This window comes from Zosterops lateralis (assembly GCF_965231275.1).
Source record: "Zosterops lateralis genome assembly, chromosome: 19".
NCBI classification, from domain to species: domain Eukaryota; kingdom Metazoa; phylum Chordata; class Aves; order Passeriformes; family Zosteropidae; genus Zosterops; species Zosterops lateralis.
The window spans coordinates 6,470,073-6,492,161 of NC_139779.1; the positions used below are offsets into that span (position 1 = coordinate 6,470,073).

A 22,089-nucleotide genomic window follows, 5' to 3' on the forward strand; every position below is an offset into this window, starting at 1 on the left:
CTGTTGGGGAGGGTGTCGTGGGTACAATTCCAGCATGAGGAGCTGCTCAGTGACCGCTGTGGACAAACTCTCTGCTTTTCCTGCCAAAAAGTCCAGGCACTGCCAGCTGAACTGGTATTCTGTTTTATTAAGTGTCATTTCTATAAAACAAATGCACAAATTGTGAAAACTTACAGTTAAAAGAAACCAGATGTTTACAATGAACTGATGAGTTTAACAAACTCTTACCTTGTTTTGTTTTTTGTTTTGTTGTTTTTTGTTTTTTTTTTTTTTCTCTCCATCTTGCACATAAAGCTGGTCTAGAAAATGTTGATGGGCACATGGGTAACAGTCACTAATACTGCACTAGGTGAAAGCAGGGGGCGGGAGCTGTGGCACAGGGGACTAGGACTTCTTCCAGATGGCTGTAATGTTCACACTGGTCAGCACAACCAGGTAGGTGAAGGCAGGGTCTGCCACCACGTTGTTCACCAGGATTTCAGGAGGCTGCTCCCCGTTCACACGGAGCTCCGGCCACTTGAGGATCTGTGGGGAGAGCAGAGGGCAGGTGGACGGTCTGAGGGAAAGGCTCTTCCTTCTCCTGAGGGGCTGCTGGAGTTCTGTGATACTCCTAAAGGGTTTAGTGCACAGGGGCTTGTGAAAACAAACTTTTATCTCAGTTCCAGAGGAACTGATTGGTGCCTTGGCAGTGAGGAATCTCAGAATTGTTGAGGTTGGAAAACACCTCCCAGAGCATCAAGTCCATCCTGTGACTGAGCAGCACCTCAAAGCCAGAGCAGAGCCCTGAGTGTCACCCTGAGGGCTGGCAGCCTCTTCCAACAGCTGTATTACCCTCTCAGTGAGGAAATAATGGAACTGGGTCACTTCATATCTCTAATGTAGCTCCAGACCAGTGGGTGAAAGCCTTTGGAGTATTTGTGATTGTCCTTTCAGAGGGACAGGCAAGGGAACACTGACTACCCAAAAGAGAACCATCTCCAGAGGAAAATACTGGGCAGAAAAAGGGTGACTGAGCATAGGGAAACAGTGCGCCCTTTCCTAGCAGGGAATGCACCCTCTGGCTTCCCTCCCTGGGGGATGTGGTGCCTGCACACCTGTGGTGTTGTGCTCCTCAGTTTAACCACCATTTTTATAGCGCTCTTGTAGGAAGAGCTGCAGGGGGTGACAGATTTGCTTTGCAGCTCCTCATTCCTGTCCCAGCGAGTGGCCTTGGCCATGCTCTGGAGATTGCTTTTAACTGTTCGTGAGGGCCAGCAGTGGAAACACAAGGCATGTTCTGGGATAAGGCTGCTCAGGAGGCTCGGATCAGCTGCCCTGGGCTGGGAGGGAGGCCCAGAGAACACCTCAGACCTACCTGTGTTGGGGAGATCCTCCGCTCCGAGCGCTTCCCCTTGGCAGAGCCCCAGGCCGTGGTGTGGCTGGAGAGGTTGTACATCCACACACTGCCCTTCTCATCCCCACAGAACACGTATTCTCTTGCTGTGGGAGCAGAAGAAAAAGCTGGGAAACGAGTGTGGGGAAGTCTGTTGTGCTATAAAGCCTCTCTCTCTCCAGGAGAGCTGCAGGATCCCAATGCAGGGTGATGCATCTCAGCAAAATTCCCTTACTGGCACAAAAATACCTATCTACCTTGCTCTGAAAGAATTAATTTGAAGATAAACGAGGTGTCTTTAGTGTAGAAAAGCTAGCGCTTAGTGCTTTGGGATTTCTTCTGACTTTTTAGACTGGTTTTGGGAAGTGGTGACCGGATCAGGTTTGTTTGTTCCTTGTCAGGCTCCAAACCCAGCTGCCAGTGTCAGACATCCCTACAGATGCCCTCAGCATCTCAGTGGCTCCACAGGGCCCAGCCCTGCGCTCTGTGCTTTGAAAACCTGTGCAAGAAAGCTCCCCCGAGCCCTGACTGTCCCCCCTTGTCGGGCAGATGGTGCAGCTGTAATTATTTATCACTGGTGTTATTTCCACCCAGCTCCACTGCAGAGCAGCAGAGGGGAGAGCAGAGCTCTCAAGAGCTCTAAAATCAGTCCAGGCCTCTGCCTCCAGCTCCAGCCTCCTCCCATGGATCAAAGGCAAAGCATTACCCAGGAAATGAGTGCTCCTACCTGGGCAGGTGCTGAGTGTCAGGTAGGACATGTCTGTTGTGGACCACTCCAGCTCAGCCAGAATAACTGCAGACATTGTCCGCTGGCATCCTTTTCCCTTGGCATCAAAAGACCTGCTCCAGCTCCACAAGTAAATGCATCCTGGTTTGGAGCTCTTGGAAACTAGGGAAGAAAGGAAGGGAGAGGCTGTGGCAGCTGCTGGGAAGAAAAGTGCATGGAGACAGAGGTGGTCCATCCAGAATATGGATTTCAAGCCATGGGATCTGATCCAGCAGCAACTGTTTCCACCTGCTTTACCTTGTTTCAGGGTAATTGGAGGTTGCAGAGAGATTTTCAGTACCATGCTTATGTTGCTGAGCTGCAGAAAAGAGCCTGCCTATGATGTGAAACCTCCAGTTCCCCTGAAAAGAAAGACGGTTGCCACCACCCCTTGAGCAGAAAGGGACTCTCCTCCCTTCCACACTGGCACTGTTTGGCCAAGTGTGCTCTCAGGGATGGGTCCATCTGATTTCCAGTCCTGTCCAAGCATGGGTTTGCACTCTAGGCCACATTTTTGGGAAAGACAAGTGACTCTGGGAGACAATTCCATCCTGTGCAGCCCCCCCAAAGCTCAAGAGGTTGTCACATCCCTTTCCACCCCTCTGCTTGTCATGCTGGCTTCACCCTGCACATGCTGAAGTGCCCCACTGTTTTCGGGATTGTGCTGTTGTGTTTATACTCACCAACGACATCATCATTGAGAAAAGCCAAACCATCAACCCTGTGAGATGTTGTCATGCTTTCCTCATCAGGAAACTGGAATATGGCTTCAAAAGGCCTAGAGCAGGGGGAAGGGTGAAATGAGCCAAGTCCTGAACAGCCAGCAGTGAAAGGGCACCCAGCTGCTGAGCCCAGAAGGAAATTTGTGTGTTAGTGAGTCTCTTGCCAAGCTCAGGTGAATTCCCACTTGAATTTACACTTTAGGTCACCTGGGTTTATTAATACAGCAGAAGCCTGTTTGCTCAAGAGATTGCTGCTTCACTCCATCTCTTTTACAGGCATCAGGATATTTGTCAGCATGGCATGACTTTACTTGCTTCTTCCTCATAATTTTGTCCTGAGCTCCCACAGGGTGCCAGTTTCCTGGGTTACCTCACGTACCAGGGGCAGGGGAGGCCTCACTGTGAGACTGGAAATCAATCCAAAAATTTACACTCCGTTACACTACCTGGAGATGACACACCCTTAAGTTTTGGGGTATTGGATTACACTCCTGCCAGCCTTCCTACAAAGCAGCCTGCAATGCCTGCAGACTGCAGCTTTAATACAAGCTCTGAACAGTCCTTGAACATCATGCTCCTAATTTTTTTGGCCACTCTTGCGAAGGGGAAGATGATTTAAGTTTGGTAGGACGTGCTGCTTTTGCTCAGACCTCCTCAGAAATCAAGCCTTTTGCTAGGACTATCCCTTCATTGTTATGGAAAGCAAATGCACACCCCCAGCTTATGGTTCTCACCTGCTTTTTTGTCCCTTATCCAGTTTTATGTTCCAGGCAAAGCAGCCATTTTCACAGCCTGCCAGCAGGTACTGCTCCGGGCAGGTGGGGACCAGGGCAATCCGTAGGGGGATGGAGGCTGTTTCCAGCACCAGCAGCTGGCTAAGAAAAAGCAGAGAACAAGCAGTTAAGTGGTGCTGTGATAGTTACAGGCTCTTGGACTGGCCACATCTGGTTTTTGAACCTTTACCTTGCTTTGAAATTGTAGTCACAGTCTGGAATCCCAATATCCCAGAGTGCAATTCGCTTGTCATAGGATGCAGCTGTGGGACACAGAAGAGAAGCAGGTAGTGACACTGCTGCTCATCTGGCTCTTCTCGTGCTAGCTGGCAGTTCTGCCTGAGTCACAGTCACCCTCTGGGGCTCCAGAGAGCTCATTAAAGCACAGCAGCATCCCCGAGGCTCCTGGCCCGGCACTTCCCAGCCACTGTCACACATGCACAGTCAGTACTTTGTGTCCTTATCCTGGGCTCTAACAGGGGCAGATAAAACAAAGTTTGTTTCCTGGTGTCCATTACTGAGTTGTGGCTTCACAAGGTCTTTAGTTAGTGGCCCTCTGAGCTCATTTCTGGTCAGGGCTTCTAGTAGAATCTAAAAGATGAGCTCCAACCTCTACTCTCAGGCAGACACCACTTCATTCCACATATCCATGGCTTACTGTGTTCACATCCACAACAGCTCCCATTGGGAAAGTTAGGCACTGACAAAGGGTGAGAGACACGTCACCAAGCTGATACACTGGAAGCAGAAACAGTTCTAATAGATTACTCTGAGTAATCTGGACCCTCATCAGATGGCAGGCCTCAAACTCAGAGTTTGTTGGTGTTCCCTCCCAAAAAAGGATGCAAAGAATCTCCCTTTATTACTCTAAATATTTCTATGAAATATAACATATCTTGCTGTCCACACCATTATGTGGCTCCAACCTCCTTATTCCTTCTATCACCCTCCTTATCCTTTTCTCTGCCTCTGTTTTTGGCACTCCTGAGCTTCTTCTTCAAAAGCACCCCCTATTCTTACAAAAATTCCACTTTTAATGTTCCATGTAGCACTCTAACCACTCCAGGATGTGGGTAATTTTAGGCAAGGGAAACAATGTGCTGTGGGGTGCAAGTGTAGCCTGAATGGCTCTGTACCAGCTCACTGTACAGCCTGACAATGCAGTTGCAATTTGTAACATGATGGTTCATTGCCAGTCCATGAGCCACAGCCTCCATGGGCTCTACTGTGTGTGACAAACTCTGCTTGACATCAGGACCTGAATAGAAATCTCTGACAAGGCATAGAACTCACATAAAAAAAAAAAAAAATCAATTAAGCACATTGTTGGATAAAATGAAACCCAACAGTCCATAATAGGCTGCTGTGCTGGAGGAGAGCCCTGCCGCTGCCTGCTCTGCCATTCTTCTTACTCATCCCTGTGGAACAGTCCACGACTGGGCTTGTTTGTGGCTAATGTGTGTGTGACAGCCACCCTGAGAGCCACCAAGGGAGAATCAGGAGCTGCTGCACCTCAGCTAAAGAGCCAGGCTCTGGCTGAAACAAGCTGTTCCTGCTGGAGATTGCTGCCACAGGAGAGTAACAATGTTCTCTCCGTAATGCCTGTCCCTGCCTTTTGTTCCTGTGTCCCTGCCCCAGTGACAATTCCCCCGGTTAAGGAAGCCCTGACTTTTCCACAGCAGACTAAACCCAGGGATTCTGAAGCAGACTTACTGAAGAGGTGGGTCTCTTGGGTTGGGCTGAAGCAGACAGTAGCAATGGGCTTTTTGTGAGCCTTTATCTCTCCGTAGCAGAAGTCAGCTGCCACGTGGATCAGTTTGACAATCCCTCTCCTCCCTGCAGCTGCCAGGATGTTGTGAGCCTTCTTGCGGCTGTCGCTGATCACCATCGTCAGGGTTGTCCATGCAACGCTGAAGAACTCCTGGGACAGAAGGAAAACAGGACTGGGGTGACAGAGAACAGCCAGCAGGGTGGTGGCTGTTAGCTCAGAGAAAAGACAACTGTCACAAGTGCTACTCAGGTGAAATGACAGACTATTTAAGATGGAGCATCGAAACTCAAAACAGCTCTCAGAAGAGCATAAACTACATAAAAGAGGATGTTTATTCTTCTGTACTGTCAAGCAGGCTCAGCAGCCAGACACACTTGTTTGAGGACTGGCAGGCTAATCTAAACTAATAAAAAAATAAACCCAAACCAGGCTAAAAGGATAAGCAAGCAATGTTTATTATCTATCCTCATCTTAACATCTGTCCACACTAACACTTTCAGACCTCTTCGTAATATCTGTCATGCATCTGTATAATTATTGCAGATTGTGGTATTCCCATTCAATGCTTACCCTTCCCACTTGTGACCCACCTCTGTAGCCACTTTATACTTTTTCAGCACTGTTCCTGTCTCACAATCAATCAGACAGACAGATTCCCCTCCACAGGTTGCCACAGTTCTGGAGGAGCTCACAATGGGATCTGAAAGAGGAAAATAATGAGTGAGAAGTTCCCAGGTTCAGGGATAACACATGAAGACTGCAGCTTATCACTGCCTGGTGCTCTCCCAGTCTCCTGTTTTCAAAGTCAAAGGAGAAATATGTAAGCAAGTCTCTTCCTGACAACGGAGACTACGGCTCAAAGGAGCAGGGGTCTAAGGCACGGAGTCCGCTGGGATTCCAGAGCCAGGTGGTTCTGGGAATCCTGCAAACCTCTTTAAGAGCTCACCTTTCCTGGCTCCAGAGTCTAGCACTGGCTCGAAGACACAGGACCAGAGCTGCGTTTTAAAATCCTCGCGGCTGTTGCCTTTACTGTGACACTGAAGAAAATGCAATGGCTCTGCACTGACATCCTCCTACAATAAACCATCCACATTTAGAAAATTCATTCCCCTGACACGGTTTGCCTGTGATTGCCTTGACAGAACCCTCTACTGAACACAGCAATCTGAGTTAAACTCAAGTGTTTTTCAGCCCTTCTGTGCTATGGAGAACAGGAGAGACTGAGGTGCCACAATGCTCAAGACTCCTAAAGCAGCAGGGAACTGTTTAGCAAAGATGTGCCCAGCAGACCCAAGCAGTGAACCCCATTTCCTACAGCAGAGAAACATGAAAAACCCTTTAGATCCCCACTGGCCTGAGCTGAGGGGGAAACACCTTTCCCCATGCAGCCACTGGTTTGAGCTGAGAGCAAGGCTTGCCAGTCCCATTTTTAAGCACAGGCTTCCAGTGTACCACCTTGGAGTGCTGGTCCATCCATCCCCCAGAGGGGATCCACTGGGGTCTCCTGGGGGGGTCCCTTCTCTCCCTTGATGCCTCTGAGAGATTTAAAACAATGACAAAAAAAAAAAAAACAAAACCAAACCAAAACTCACAATATATTTGGCCAACTATGAGCTCCAAGCTGTGCAGAGCTCTGAAGAAACCTGAAGGCAGCTCCTCCCATTATAAACCAAGAGGCCCAAAGCCAGTCCCAGGGGGGCTGATGGACATACCTTGCGCTTGGAATTCTTCACGGGGGTCAAGGCAACCACACCATTGTCCTGCTCCTGGCTCTTCTGTTCCCCTGTCATCTGGCTGGATCTTCTGTTGCTTTGCCCCTTGGGAAACTGCTCTCCATTCTTCTGTGTCCCTTCAGCTCCCTGCTCAGGGGTTGTTGCCTCCTTGGCTGGTTGGTTTGATGTTCTTGGTTTATCAGGAGCTGGATCATCCTCCACATGACTGGATTTTTTGGGATTAACTGCAGCCTCCTCCTCGGTGTTTGCCTGGGTCTTGGACCTTTTGTTTCCAGGACTTGATTTTGAATGATTTCTTTTCCTCTTGCTGGGTGTTACTGTGACCTATAAGGTATGTTGTCATGTTGTCAGGTTCTGCAGAAGGCTTTTAGCTTCCCCAAGATGTGCAGATGATTTGTAAGTCAAAGATATTAATTATTCAAAATGCATATACCCTCCCACAGTTACAGACTGGTTCCAGGAATCAGACAGCCCAGAGCTGCAGGGTTCCTAGAGGCAGAAGCTAATGAAAACCATGCAGCCAGCCTCATTTTCAGCTCCCTTCCCCTATCTCAGTTATTTGCAATTTACATACGATGTGGAAAAACAAATCTGGCCTATGCACCACAGGGATGCAGTCTGCAGCCATTTCCAAGCAGAGTCTGGCCAGGCATCAGCTCAGGTCTCTAATTAAAATATCCCTGCCTAGAGGAGAGGTAGGCTGAGTAGGACTGCACTCATGAAATGTTTTTGGTTCCCTATGAGAACGGAAACTCTCAGAGGGAGCAACTCGACCTTCACATTTCTGGGAATGCTTCAGTCTGGCTGTGAAGAAGAAGCCTGAGCTGTCGGATACAGGCTGGAGCCTGAAACTGCCCCTGTGGTTACCAAAGGGTCATAAATGTGAACTGACAAGAGCTGCTGAATTCCCAGGAAACAGAAAGAACATTGCTAATGTAACTGGAAAAATCACCTACCTGAGCCACGTCTTCTGCAGCTTCCCTGGGGCTTTCTGTGCTTTCTTCTTCATTCTCATCAGTCTTTTCCTCTGGTTCAGAATCAGAGTTTAACTCCAGACCTAGTGAGTATGCCAGAAACTCTTCTGCAATCATTTTCACCTGAGAAGCAAATATGTGGATATGTTAAAAAAAGAAAAAAAGAAGACAAAAAAGCCACAGCATGAAAAGGTCTGATGTGCCATGGCACAAAGAACTGCTTTGCTGAGTTTTAAATATCTGCTCCCAATATTCTTCACAAGTGGTGGAGGAGTCCCCAGCTGATATTACATGACCCAAGAACTTCACTTTGTTGTGGGCAGAGTACACAGCTGTGGAAACAACAGCACAGCAATAAAACAAGACAAAGGAGAGATGGAAGTCTCAATTGTGTGTATGAACACACAAATAAAACAAACATTACAAACTAAATGGTGTATTTCCCCACTAGGAGCAACTACTGTCATTATCCTTTCTCTTTCTTCAAGAGTAAAGGTTGCCATTAAACTAATTTGCAAATAATTAAGTATTAAGGATACTGCAGTCTGATTAACTAGTACAAGTATCATTACTGCTTATGAATTAAAAAACAACATTTAATGACAGTCATTTCAACTTGGTGCACGTTTAGTCCTGGTGCTTCTGTAACTGCTTAACAAAGCAGTGAAGAAAGAGAAAAAGTTATACCACTTGTCAGCAAGAGCACCCAAATCCCTGGAGTGTTTTAATCCAGTCCATGCAGAAGCAGGAGAGCAGGAGGGCGAGTGGGATGTGACCTACCCGCCAGCGGGTGAACTCGCTGAGTGAGCTGGGCCCATACACCACATTGGTCTGTACTGACTTCAGGAACTTCTTCTTGATGGACTTCACCTGCTCAGGTGTGTATTTCTCAGGGAGCTGGTCACGGAAGAATTTTTCCCAGTGAGCAGTAACCTAGGCAGAAAGACTGAGTTTATTCAACAGAAAAGCACAAGAGAACTTGTGAAAGCATTTAAGAAGTGGCCAGCCCCGAGTGCTGCACCCTACATCACAGCACCATTTAAATTCATTTATTCATGTTGAAATGACCACTTCAGCTAATGAGAAAGTCAGTTCCTCTGTACCAAGCTGGACTGAGTGTGCTTAAGCTGACACTGTCAGCATGGACCCATTTAGAGAGATACCTGGACTCCAAAAGGCTGCTCACCTACAGGATGCTCATCTGCCAGCAGTTTCCCATTGGAGTTTCTGGTGGGCAGTTACAGATCCATCAGCATTTGGACCCAACAGACATTTTTACATTGGGACACAGGACTAAGAACTGGGCAGGCAGATGCAAGTAACATCAGGGAAAGGCTTCAGGGCACAGACACCAAAAAGAACAGCACAGGGGAGAGTTTGGAGTCTCATTAAACAGCCAACCATGATCAGTTGTCTGGGAACAGAGGCTGAGCAGCCCTCACAGAGTTCCTTTGAGGTTCACAGGTTTTACACAGACAACACTCAGCACAATTCATCCCAGTTTTCAGTATTTGATTTTTCCTCCACTGTTACACAGATGGAATTAAGAAGATCAATTAACTAGAATACAAATGGTAAGAGCAGTAATTCACAAAAACAAGCAGCCAACCAAACCTTTTTCATAACTGAACAATAATTTTGCTCAAGATCACAATGATGCCTTGTGGGGCCAATCTGTCAGGACCTAAATTGTGTAGAAAAATGAGTGAAAACAGAGTTCTAAACATTCACAGCTAAAGAAGAAAAAACAAATCCTTGTTCCTGGTGTGTGCTGGAAAAAGCAAGATTATCCTGAGCTTGGTTTTGGGCTCCGCATTCCTGGGGCCTGGACAGTAACTTAAATTAGATGGGGAGGTGTTTACAGCTGTTCTGGCAGCACCTGGCTTCTCCCATTCCTGAATGATGATCAGAGTGACCTGAAAAACTACAGGATCAGACACAGACCTGGTTGGCCCTGCTCCTGCTACTTAAACCAAAGGCAAATTGGCTGCATAGAACACGAAGAGCAGATGCCAGCAGTGACCAGAGAAAGCAGCAGTAACACATTTCCTGGGTGGCCCAGTCTGCAGGCTGGGCTCAGATCATACCACAGATATTGCAAACCACTTGAAGCTTGTTTGCAGCTCTGCCTGAGCACAGGATTTAATTGTTTCTGAGGTGTTTAGAGGTTAAGGAAATATCCCACACCTTACCTTGCTGGTGAGCTTACGGCTGTTGACACGCCTCACTTGGTTGGCCAGTTTGGTTATGTCCTTGCCATTGAGCAGACGAAGATTTTGCAAAAGAAATATCACTTTGTAGTCATCATTGAGCTGGAAAGAGAAAACATTGGGGCTATAAAACTTGTATATGTGGTACTTGCTTTGCATTTAGTCCTTGATTAAAATGCCGCATATATAAGAAGGATATATTTAGTAAGGAAAAGCCATTTCACAAAATCTCCTCAGGATTTTCAACTCGAATCTCACATTTTAGGTGTGAATTAATGTCCTCTATGAGTTGGGATCTTAAACTGCAGACAGAGCTGCCCAGCCCTCAGGCAGTGCTAACATCCAGCACATGGTGGGGGCTGTGTAACTGCTCATCTGCTGGGCCTGAGTGCAAGGCTGGGAGCTCTGTTCATGTCCCTGAACTCTCACACAGGGGGAGGCCTGTCCTGCCTCCAGCCAAGGAATTCCAGCAGGATTTCCTAGGGTCAGATGCATTTTAATTCAGACAGTTCACCATACAGCCACACACAAACTGCCAGTGTGCAACAGCAAATAAGCAAGTGGGGATGGTGAGTGGCTGATGCCAGTTTACAGCACAAGTAAAATCAGTTTTGGACGTTTGCCTTGTACAGTCAGCAGATCCTCTTGGGAGAAGTCAAAACCTAAACCAGACTAATCACCAAGTTTAAACTCTCATCTGAGGATCCAGTCTACTTTTCTAGAGGGCACTAAAACTAACATGGATATTAGGAAATAAAAAATAGCATTAGATATTAGGAAAAAACTCTTTACTGTGAGGGTGGTGAAACACAGGCACAGGTTGCCCAGAGGAGCTGTAGCTGCCCCATCTCTGGGAGTGTTTAAGACCAGAGTGGATGGGATTCTGAGCAAGGAAGATGTCCCTGCCCATGGCAGGGGGTGGAACAAGATGAGCATTAAGGTCCCTTCCAATCCAAACCATTCTGTGATTCTCTGTTTCTCTAAGGACACCTCTACACAGTCATTACTGTATTTTACACCAGCATGAGCATAAGATATCATACCTGATAAGCCACCTAAGACAGGACTTTGACCAAGAGAATCAGGAGTTCAAGACACAGATTTTAATATCTGAGTGGTTTTGGGCAAGTCATTTCTGCAGATTAAGAAATAGTGGCACGAAGTGGTTAAATACCACACAAAGGCTGGCTGCTTTCTCAAATGCCCTAGCACTTGCTGCCCAAGAACAATATATAAGAACTTTGCACAAGTGCTGTTTGTTTGCCTCTGTGTTTAATGGAAGGAGGGGGGTAACTCACTGTCAAGTACACATTGTTCTCGTAGGTCAGCTCCTCGAGCAGAGGGAACTGTTTCAGGGCAGTTACATCTTCCAGCTTGTTATTGTTGCAGTTCAGGACACGCAGATCGGGGAGGGTTAGGCTGTTGGGAAATTTGTCCAGTAAATTATCGGAGAGATCAAGTTTCTGCAGGTGCCTCAGGCGGGAAAACAAGCGTGGGTCTAAATCTCCAGTCTTCAACTGCAGCTTGGACAGGCTGAAAACAACAACAACAACAAAACAACCCATGAAGAATCTGCAGCTCACTGGAAGAACAAATGCTGATTTCATAGCATAGACATCTTGTGGCACCTCAGTCCAGGACAACTCAGTGGATACAACCGACCAAACCTGCTTTTTTCTGGTGGCAGCATTCTAGATTGTGAGCACACTGTGGGATAGCTGATGTGCCTGAGCTAACAGCCACCATCAGAGACTCAGGTCTGCCAAAGTCACAATTAACCTGCAATTCAGATATTCTCCTAGGGGCAACTGAGCTGGCTGGGAGCAGGAAAACACCAGAAAAGTTCTTATTTTATAGAAAAGATTACTACACCTCTAAAAGGTTTGGTATTTTATTCCTGTTCAATGTTGATTCAACAAGACAAGCTGTGGCAATTCAAGACACTACACCCTCAGTCTATCCTGTCCATAGAATGCACTACACTCATTATTTCAGTTCAGGCCAAGTGCAGAGCGTGTCCCTAAATAATTTGGCTGTTTTGAAAGAATTAACTTGACAAAAAAGTGATTTTTCCATTTCTTTTACAGTGAGATTTGCTGCAAAAGCTTCCAAAGGTAAACGTAGAAATTCACCTAACAAAATCCCAAGACTGCCACCAAAACAGAAGAACTCTGTCCTGAAAGAAGAAGTGGTACAATATTGGTGAGGGGAAAAGAAATATCCCTTCTCTGTAAGAAAGTGAAAACTGCATACTATAAGCAGAGTCATTTATATTTGGTTAGATCATTTAGCTGAGCTCCAAAGGGAGATTCCTGTCCTGGCTGCCAACATCTCTTGAGGGCACAAGCTTGAGTTCCTCTAACAAACAGAATCTCTGTCTCTAATGACTAGTTAAGAACAATAGGCTTCTGGATGTTAATGAAGTGTGAATAAACGAGACAAATAAATCCAGAAAGCAAGATCCTTTCTCCTTCACTTGCCATCTCAGAAGTGTAACCAGCCAGTCAGAGCTGGTAAGAAAGGTTGAGGACAATCCAGCTGGCTGAAGAGCTGTGGCTGTGGTGTCCTTTTGGGAAAAAAAAAAACCCCCTCAATGGTGTTCCCCAAATAGACTTTCTGAAATACAACCCATCAACATCACAGTATGAAGCTGCATGGAGAAAGCCCCAAAAATCCACAGTTTCAAACATCTCCCCATCACTCTGTTACCCAGATAACTGCAGCTGATACTCCTCAGAGAAACAAGTGGGTTTCTCACTAAAAACAATTACTTTAGCACAAACCAAACTGAAAGAAATAACTTTAAAGAGTACATGTGAAACCCAAACCCTCTGACATCAGCAACAAAACCAACAAAAGTGTCAGCCAGAAACTGGCCAGATGGGCCACTTGGATTGGTCAGCTCTGGAACAGCAGAATTCCACTGTGTTAAACATTTGGAAAGACACATACTTGCAACGTCCTCTGTTAAGGACCTGAGTGACAAAACTGTTTTTAGTGTTTTTTAAGTGATTCAGAGTTTATTCTCTCCCTCTGCAATGTTTGAGGTAGTAGGATAACTGGATTTAGAAGAGATGAAACATGACAGAGGGAGAGGAAAATGGAAGGGAAATAATGCCAAAAATACTTTAAAAACCCTCTGAAATCCATGCTGGAAGATTCTCTTATTCACATTAGGCAATTACTAGCAAAGATGCAAGGGCTTTTTGGGCAGGGAAGATACGTTGGGGTTAGGAAATCAGGATCCAGCCTTTAGCAGTTTCACAGAAAGAATGGCAGCAAATATACAACAGAAATTGCAAAAAACAGGTGAATGTAGTGCCACCATTGCTCACTGACCCTGCCCTGAGAATGCCCTCTCAAGTCTGTGCTTTGAAACTCTCTGTTCTTAAGCAGAAAATGTTTAGGGGAAGAAAGACAGACAAAAAGACATTGCCAGGTTGAATTGATCTGGAATTTTCCATGGGCCTGTCTGCACTTACTTCAGCGTCTCAATCTTTCGGAGCCTCGTAGATCTTGGGACTGCTCTCTCCAAAAGAAGTTCTGTAGTAATTTTTGACATTTTTAATCTCCACCTCTCTGCTGGAATCACTAAACAGTCAGCTGCAGGATGTCTTCTGGTTACCTTCCTGATAAAACAAATAGGAATAAGAGGAAATGCTTTCACCAGCTCCAAGAGAAGGAAAAAAAAAAATATGAGGTTATCTACTGATTTTCTGCTGTGTAGTGTTGTGGTTTGAAAGCAAAGCGAGTGAGAGGCTCCAAGTCAGAGATATAATTTAATAAGAAGAAAGGTAAAAAGGTAAAAGTAAAATAAAATAAATGCAATAACACAAAGGACCACTGACAGAGTCAGAATACAACCTGAGCAGGGTGGTGGGAGCAGTCCAGGTGAGGGGCTCTTCCTGAAGCAGTGATCCCACAGAAAGGTCTGGGAGCTCTGCTCCTCTGGGAATCCAGTGGGTAAGTGCCCTTGCACTGTCCCACATACCAGCTTATATCCAGGTGAGAATGCTTGGCTCCTCCCCCTGGGCGGAGCATCTCACAGTGGGATGAGGAGTGTGAAATGAGTCCTTGATGGCCCATTAACAGAGATAACCCCTGGAGGGAGTTCCCTGTGACTCATGGGCCATTAGCAGGAGACACCCCAAAGGTGTTAATGGGCCATTAGCAGGAAACACTCCCAAAGGCCATCAGCAGAAGAGGCAGGGGCTTGGGAAAACACTAGCCCACCTGGTTTCATCAGTTCATGAGGATGGTGATAGAATAAATACTTTGTGTACATCCTACACTGCAACCCAGGACAGTAGGAAGTCACCTTTATTACTTGGTTGAAATGAACATGGCAGAGATTATTATTAGATTGGGCACAGGCTCCCAGCACGCTGATCCAATCCATCTCCCACACAACAGGGATACATCCCCTGGCTATTGGAATGACAGACTTGCTGCAGGTGAAAGCTGTCCCTGAGTGACGGCACTCAGGACCAGGACAGCATCACAGGTACCTGTTTGTGCCTCTCCTGGGCCCTGCTCCAGTATTTCCAACACTCTTTCAAACAAAAAGCAGCAGTTAGAGTCAATACACCTGCTGTGAAAGTTTTTCTCCCAGGAAAGTGACACTGCGCTCACCGGCCTGACCAGCTGGACAGACTCTTGGCTGACGACTTCCAAATTCCCAAAAATTTTGGAAAGCTGAATTAATCAGCAGAAATTTAAACACACATCAATCAAGGACATTGTTTCCTCATGAAAGAAAAAAAAAATTCAACAGCGTTCTCTGTCTTGTTGGTGATTAACTGGTGTTTCAGTATGCACACACACAGAGGGATATGCTGATATTTGGAATAACAATGCTGACAGGGCCAAAAGAGCTCCATGAATTGACTGGTTCAGGGCTTCCCGCTCTTCCTGACACAGATTGCAAGAGAGAGGAATAAAAGAGAACAGAGCTCCAAGGCCAGGCTCGCTCCTGTCTTTCTGTGGTAGATCAACACTGCCTAAACGCCACCCCAGCACATGGTGAGGAGCACACGGGGCACTGAGCTGTCCTGGGCTTTGGTTCCAGCAGCCCCACACCTCCAGCACCTGCAGCATTGTGTGTGTGACCAGCAACGGGGCACGGCAATATTGGACACACTGAAATATTGCATACAAGCACGAAGAGCTGAACTGAAAAAACCAGTTTGAACAGCAGCTGTTTGGGATTTGATCCTTCAATCGACAGAGCTCTCGCCGCGAGCCAAACCACAGGGTCAGGCTGATCCCACCAAACCTCCCTCAGATGCGGTGCCCATAATAAAAACGTGACACCAGTGGCTGTGGATGCTCCCAGTGCCCTCTCTTTGGCACGCTGACACCCCAGGCACAGCTGTGACACTGCAGGAGCCGCGGGGAAGGCCACACACGGCATGTCCCATCCCCACAGTGTCGCGGCGATGCTGCAGAGGGTACGGCCGGTTACCCCGGGGGCTGCTGAGCCCGGGGATCCTTCACTGGGAACTGACCCCTCCTGCCCCACCGCAGCTCTGGGGATGGAGCCCCACAGCCGGGCATCCCCCTGACCTGCAGGTGTTCGCTTGGAGCTGCCCTGCACCGCCCGGCCCGGCGCTGCCCCGGGAGGCGCTGCCCCGGCGGGGACAAGGCCGGGGATGGCGCGGTGTCCGCACACGCTGCGGAGGCCTCCGGCCCGCGGGGTGTCACCGGCTGCGGGCACAGGCCGCGGCTCCGCCCGTGGGCAGGGCCGGACCGAGCCGGGCGGGGCAGGTGCGGCCCCGGCCCGAGGCCTCGCCCGTCACCGCCGCCTCCGGACACCGAACACCGCGAGGGACCGTCGCCGGCCACGGCCTGAGGCGCCCCCGGGGGCGTGCGCCGTGCCTACAACTCCCAGCGTCCCCCGCGGCGCCCAACAGCGGCGCTGGGCCCGGGCGCGCCGCGGGGGCTGCTGGGAGCGCGAGTCCGCCCGCACCCCCCCTCTCCACCCTCGCCGCCCGCCCGCGCGGCCTGCGCCCAGCCCCGCTGCCCTCACCTGGAAGCGGCCCGGGAGGAGGAAAAAGAGCCGGGGAGGAAGGAAGGGCGGGAGGAGGAGGAGGAGGAGCGGGAGCGGGGGGCGCCTCCTCGGCGCAGCCGGCGGGATGCAGGCGGCGGGCGGCGGGGGAGGACCGGGCTGCGGCTGCAAGGGGATCCGCTCCTGCCTGCTCTGCGAGGGGCCCGCGCCGGCCGCTCCGCCCCCGCAGGTACCGGGGAGGGGGCGGGCGGTGGGGCGGGGCGGCGGGAGGAGCCGGGGGGCGGCGGGGGGCGCGGGCCGGGCCCCTCGAGGCGGGGCGGCTGCGGGACCCCCGTGCCCGGAGCGGGACCCCCGTGCCCGGAGCGGGGCCGGCAGCCCGGGGGGGCCGCGGGTCACACGGCGGGGACAAGGCCGAGCCCTCCCGGCGGCCGCTCCCCCGCGGATCCTGAATCGTTCCCCTCGGAAGCCGAGCCGGAGCTCACCTGAGCCTCACGCGTTACATTCCTATTCATTTGTTACAGCTTAGCCTCGTGGCCTGCGCGATTTTCATCAACTTCCCCCCATTCAACATTTATTGCTGTGGCAAACCGTATCTCTGCAGCAACACCCACCATTAATCTCCTTGTACCCGGTGGCCCGGGGGATCATCGGTTCTTCCCTGCCTTTCCAGGATAAAGACATCAATAGGAAAGACAAGTGGCTTCAAGCAAGCAGCACAGTGATGCTGCAGCTGAAAAAAAAAAAAAAAAAAAAAAAAAAAGAAAAAAAAAAAAAAAAGAGCAGGGAATAGTTGTTCCCCAAAAGCAGCTGTAACATTTCTCCTGTCTGCAAGAATACTGTACAGTTTTCATGCTGCAATACCAAGGTTGAAGGGGTAAATAAAGGAAATATGTTATTGCTTTTCTTTTCTTTACGGTTGATATTTCCACAGGGAGAAGATAATTTCACTTATTGTCCAGCAACAGGCTTAGCTAAAGGAAATGAGCACTCAGAATTTGCTGGCTGGGCATTTCCTTTTCCAGGGGTGTTCCTGGTGGAGGAGTTCATTAGTGAAGATGAAGAGTGTGAGATAGTGGAACTGATGGATCGAGATGACTGGAAACCATCACAGTCTGGCCGAAAGAAACAGGTTCGACTTTAGAAACACATCTGATCTTAGATCCCTCTGGAAAAGGAAAGCTGTTTTCAGTTAAAACCCAAAATATTGAGACATTCCATTAAGTGTTTCCTTTGAAAGCTTTTCCTGAAATCAATGGCAAGAATTACCTGTAATTAAAATCAACTTCTTGCAAAAATACACGATAGTTACAACAAACAGTATTGGATGGTGTGTGTTCAAGCATTAAAGTTCACACAATCTCCAAGGGGAAGAAGTGGGTGCTCAGATTTGGTTTCACTTTATAAATCCAGAGAGATTAATGTAGATTCACTGAGTCCTTTTGCAACCTGGCAAGCAGGTCACTGGAAGAGATGAGCACAGAACTCAGCAGGAACAGCCTCTCCAAAAAGACTTGTCCTAGATTTTTCCTTTACACTAGCTTTTTCCCTCCCTCTGCTTTTCCAACAGGACTATGGACCCAAAGTGAACTTCAAGAAACAAAGGCTGAAAGCTGGCAGCTTTACTGGCTTGCCAGGTTTCAGCAGGAAGATCGTGGCACAGATGAAGGCCTGTGCTGTGCTCAGTGGTTTCTTGCCTGTGGAACAGTGTAACCTGGACTACAGACCAGAGAGGGGCTCTGCCATCGACCCCCACTTTGATGACTGGTGGCTCTGGGGGGAGCGCCTGGTCAGCCTGAACCTGCTCTCAAAAACTGTGCTCTCCATGTCCTGCGATTCAGAGGACACCATCCGATTATTTCCCATTTCCAGTGAGGAGGAATTAAATCCCCCCGCACCTTTCGTGCAGACATCAGCGTGCAGAAATTCAGGAGAAGAGGGAACCGATTGCTCTTTGTCCCCGAGGCTGGTTCCGGGGAAGGAAGTGAGCGTGGCCATCCTCCTGCCCCAGAGGTCGCTGGTGGTGCTGCACGGCGATGCCCGGTACAAGTGGAAGCACGGCATCCACCGCAGGCACATCCAGCACCGCCGCGTCTGCATCACCTTCAGGGAGCTCTCTGCCGAGTTCAGCGCCGGGGGGAGGCACGAGGAACTGGGCAAAGAACTGCTACAAATCGCTCTTTCCTTCCAAGGGAGACCCGTGTGAGCGAGAGGTTGAGTTTTGTTGGGAGAGGCGTAAAGTGAGGTGTGGAATTTGTGTGACTCGGTTTGTTTCTGAGGTGGGTGTATGGAACCAGGTGTGTGCAGAGATAAATTCAATAAAAGGAAAATTGGACAAACAAGTAAAAGGGGTGAGCTTCAAAACCTCCTGGGAAATGTTTTAGGCAAAGTCAGAAATGAGATGTTGTATCCGTTACTTCTGTTGCAACAAAAAAACCCTTCAAACAACCAGTTCCTAAACACTTTAGTGAACCCAGGAAAGTTAGCAACATTAAACAGTATCAAACAGCCACACAATTTCAGCCCAAGCCCTGCCACAATTTTAAGCTTTCCTGGCTCATACTTGATACTGTCAGATTGGTTTGAATGTTGCACTGAGCCCTGGGGGTACAACTGTCCCTTTACCCACCTCAGATGGGTCCTGTAGAGACCAGGCGTCAGGGGGTGAAGGTAAGCAGGTATCTCTCCAGAGAGTACAAAACACTGAGAACTAATTAAAGTAATTATCCTTTGCTGAAGATTCGTGCTCTAACAATGAGGATTAATCATAAATTCCATGTGTGACCTGTATCTTATGGGACCAAGGAGCAGCATTTGCAGAGGGCCAGTGCTGACTCTTTGGGCTTGGACAGAGATCAGACCAAAGGCCTGCACAGAGTGTGTTATTTTCTGATCATTTGTCATCTCTGAACCCTGCTGTCAGCTCTCAGTAGCGAGAGCCTGATTTTGGGAATTAGCTGGGCAACAGACTGCAACCCTGGCAGCTATCATTTATTTTCCTGGCACCTCCAGCAGTCAGGTTTTGAATCATGCCTCGTACCTAAGATTCAAGTAGTCATTTGCAGCAGAAGCTGATCTGAGGCCATCTGTCTGCTCTGAACAAACTTCTGTGCTCTTGAAAACGAAGTTGTGCTGTGGAAGAAGCGTGATCCTTTAATAAGCACCGTGGTGCCATGACAGCCCTTCAGCACAGCCCCACCTGCAGCAGGAAAACACCGTCTTGCCACCAGCAGGCAGTGCTGCCTGGCTTTGGTCGGCGAGGAAAGGGGACAGATCTCAGTGTCCCTGCACTGCTGTGTTCTGCCCCAAAAGTGCTTCCTCAGTGATATCTCAGCACTGCACAGGATTTGCTGCTCCTGCCACAGGCACTACCCTCTGCTTTTCTGCAGGGGAGGGAGCTCTTCACCCAGGACAGCTACCAGGAATCAGATGGGTCAATCAGGATATTTTTTCATCAGTTTAAGCCAACAGATAAAACCAGAGCTGCAACAAGCCAGGTTCAGTTTAGTGCCAATTCCAGCAGGGCTCCCATGGGCAGTCCCAAACTTCAAACCTCCATCCAGGTGGGCTGGTGAGTGTCCTCAAGGAGCTCCAGCAGCAGTTCCAGCAGTCACAGCACATCCCCTCTGAAGGAACCTCTTCACTGCAAACACAGACACACAACAGGCAGGCCACACCTGCTCACAGCAAGCTCTGTCCCAGGAAATTCCTCATAGGCTGCAACTGGAAGAGGGTAGATCTAGGTTAGGTATTTGGAAGAAATTCTTCCCTGTGAGAGTGGGGAGGCCCTGGCACAGGGTGTCCAGAGAAGCTGTGGCTGTCCCTGGATCCCTGGAAGTGTCCAAGGCCAGGTTGGAGCAACCTGGTCTAGTGGAAGGTGTCCCTGCCCATGGCAGGGGGTAGGAATTGGATGATCATTAAAGTCCCTTCCAACCCAACCCATCCTGTGACTGCTCACTCCCAAAAGCAGGCAGTGCTCTAAGAGCAGCTGTTCCTCACCTTTTCTGCAGCCTGGTGTCCACAGGGCTCAGTTGGGAGTGGGATATCCCCAGGACGGCGCCTGGAGCTGCTGCTGGGGCAGAGGGGCTTTGTCCAAGCAGGAGGAGGAGCCTGCCAGCCTGGCACAGACACACAGGGAGGAAATCCAGCACAGAGAGAGCAAACACTGCACCTGGATCCTCTTCACCCTTCAGTTCCAAGCCTCTCCATGGATCTGCTCTCTGCTCACCACACTGCAGCAGTCAGTGTTACCATTAATGCTTGGCCCTAATTTCCAGTGCTCCCTTTTACATTTATATTGTGCTTTCAGGCTGCTAAAACACTTTCTGTGTGCAACCCTGCTGCTCCATTCTCTCCACAATGAAAGCAGATGATGGATTCTGATGAATCACTGCCACAATAACTTACACAGTGTTAGTTCATCTTCTGCTCTGCATTTGATGGCTGAATTTTTCTGCCTTGATTGAACTATACAGGAAGCTGCTGTTCTTGCCAGAAGATTCCAGCTCTTCCTAGCTGATATCTTAAATGTGAAAAAATGCAAATAATTAAATACTGAGCCAAAAAGTGAGGGATTTTTCTTGCTGTTTTTGAAGTCTAAAACTTAATCTAGTCACTACACAGGCATTGCTGTGCCAGTCTTTTGACATTTTTCACCTGTTAAACAGCCTCTTGGGCATCATCCTTAGATCAAAATGCAATTGCACACCCATCTGTTCAGTGTTACTCCTTAAAACTTTATCTACATTCTCGCCTAAAAAGCCAGAAAACCAGGGAAAAAAAAAAAAAAAAAACAACCAAAAACAAAACAAAAAAAACCACCACAACCCAAGCCAGAAAATCTTGTTTTGCAGTGTTACAAAACATTAATAATTTACTGTCAAGGACCATAGAAATCTGAGAAAAGTATGACGATGTCTTAATGATCTCTTAAAAGTAATTTTGTCCACTAAGCTGATACTATTAACAGAAGACAAACTTTAATTGTCTTCCTGTTCTAGGAGTTCCTTGTCTCCTTAACCTTCTTGTAAAACTGGTGCCAAGGCCCAGACCCTCATTAAAAGGAAGTGCATCTAATTGTTATCTCCTTGTGCATTGCAAAAGGAGAATGATAATATCTGACCAAGCTTTTTTTCAAAAAGGCAGAACCCAAGTTAACCCATAGAGGATGCTGGAGGACTTGAGCTGCCTTTCAAGAAATCAGTCTGAAATCACCAGAAAGCACAAAACTGAGCAAATTTATCCAGTTTCTCTCACACAGCTGGACAGTAACTGAGATACATTTGTTGTTCCACATTAAATATTGTTCATGCAGAGGTAAAACAAGAATAGGCAAAGTTAAAATACAGATTTTTTTTCTTCCCTTAGAACTCATGGCTGTCACACCTCTGGGCAGAAAGCAAGTTCCCAGCTGGACACACAGGGATTCAGAGAAATACTCTTCAAATCCAGCCAGTCAATTTTAATTACTGAAACTGCTTTGAGATGGCTGTAGAGAACCTGTCAGTTAATCAGAAAAATATCCCCCCTGGCCCAGCTGAATTTGATTGCAGCTTGAGGGAGTGTTGAGGAAGCTGTCTAAGAAGTTGATGCAATGAGATTTAAAAGATAAGGAATCTACAGCAGCGGGGAAACTCCACGGCCTTTTGTTTGCTTGCTTGAAGGCAGGAAAAGAAAAGAAAGCACATTGTGAAAGGCAGGAGGAGCACCTCCACCTCCCTGCCCAGCACAGGTAACCTCGAGGCAACAACCTGGGACTGCCCAT

At 48.2% G+C, this 22,089-nt stretch overlaps 2 protein-coding genes across 3 annotated transcripts; one reads left to right on the forward strand and one right to left on the reverse strand.

The window, feature by feature from the left end:
* Positions 1–107: 107 nt before the first annotated feature.
* Positions 108–16,408, reverse strand: LRWD1 (leucine rich repeats and WD repeat domain containing 1). 2 transcript variants are annotated; one of them, XM_083875123.1, is made up of 16 exons: positions 16,350–16,408; positions 13,804–13,950; positions 11,620–11,854; positions 10,304–10,423; positions 8,892–9,044; positions 8,094–8,234; positions 7,117–7,461; positions 6,351–6,477; positions 5,995–6,104; positions 5,347–5,554; positions 3,824–3,896; positions 3,595–3,735; positions 2,822–2,916; positions 2,100–2,261; positions 1,355–1,479; positions 108–525 (listed from the first exon to the last, which is right to left on the reverse strand). In XM_083875123.1, exons 2-16 carry the CDS (start codon positions 13,881–13,883, stop codon positions 385–387), a joined length of 2,256 nt encoding a protein of 751 aa, XP_083731249.1. In that variant the 5' UTR covers positions 13,884–13,950; positions 16,350–16,408; the 3' UTR covers positions 108–384. The 2 variants fall into 2 exon arrangements, with proteins under 2 accessions (XP_083731249.1, XP_083731248.1); XM_083875122.1 differs by lacking the exon at positions 16,350–16,408 and adding an exon at positions 15,887–15,907.
* Positions 16,409–16,455: 47 nt separating this feature from the next.
* Positions 16,456–18,769, forward strand: ALKBH4 (alkB homolog 4, lysine demethylase; the record flags this gene model as incomplete). Its single annotated transcript, XM_083875124.1, has 3 exons — positions 16,456–16,557; positions 17,260–17,457; positions 17,896–18,769. The coding sequence occupies 3 exons, from the start codon at positions 16,456–16,458 to the stop codon at positions 18,529–18,531; spliced, it is 936 nt and encodes a 311-aa protein (XP_083731250.1). The 3' UTR covers positions 18,532–18,769.
* Positions 18,770–22,089: the final 3,320 nt, after the last annotated feature.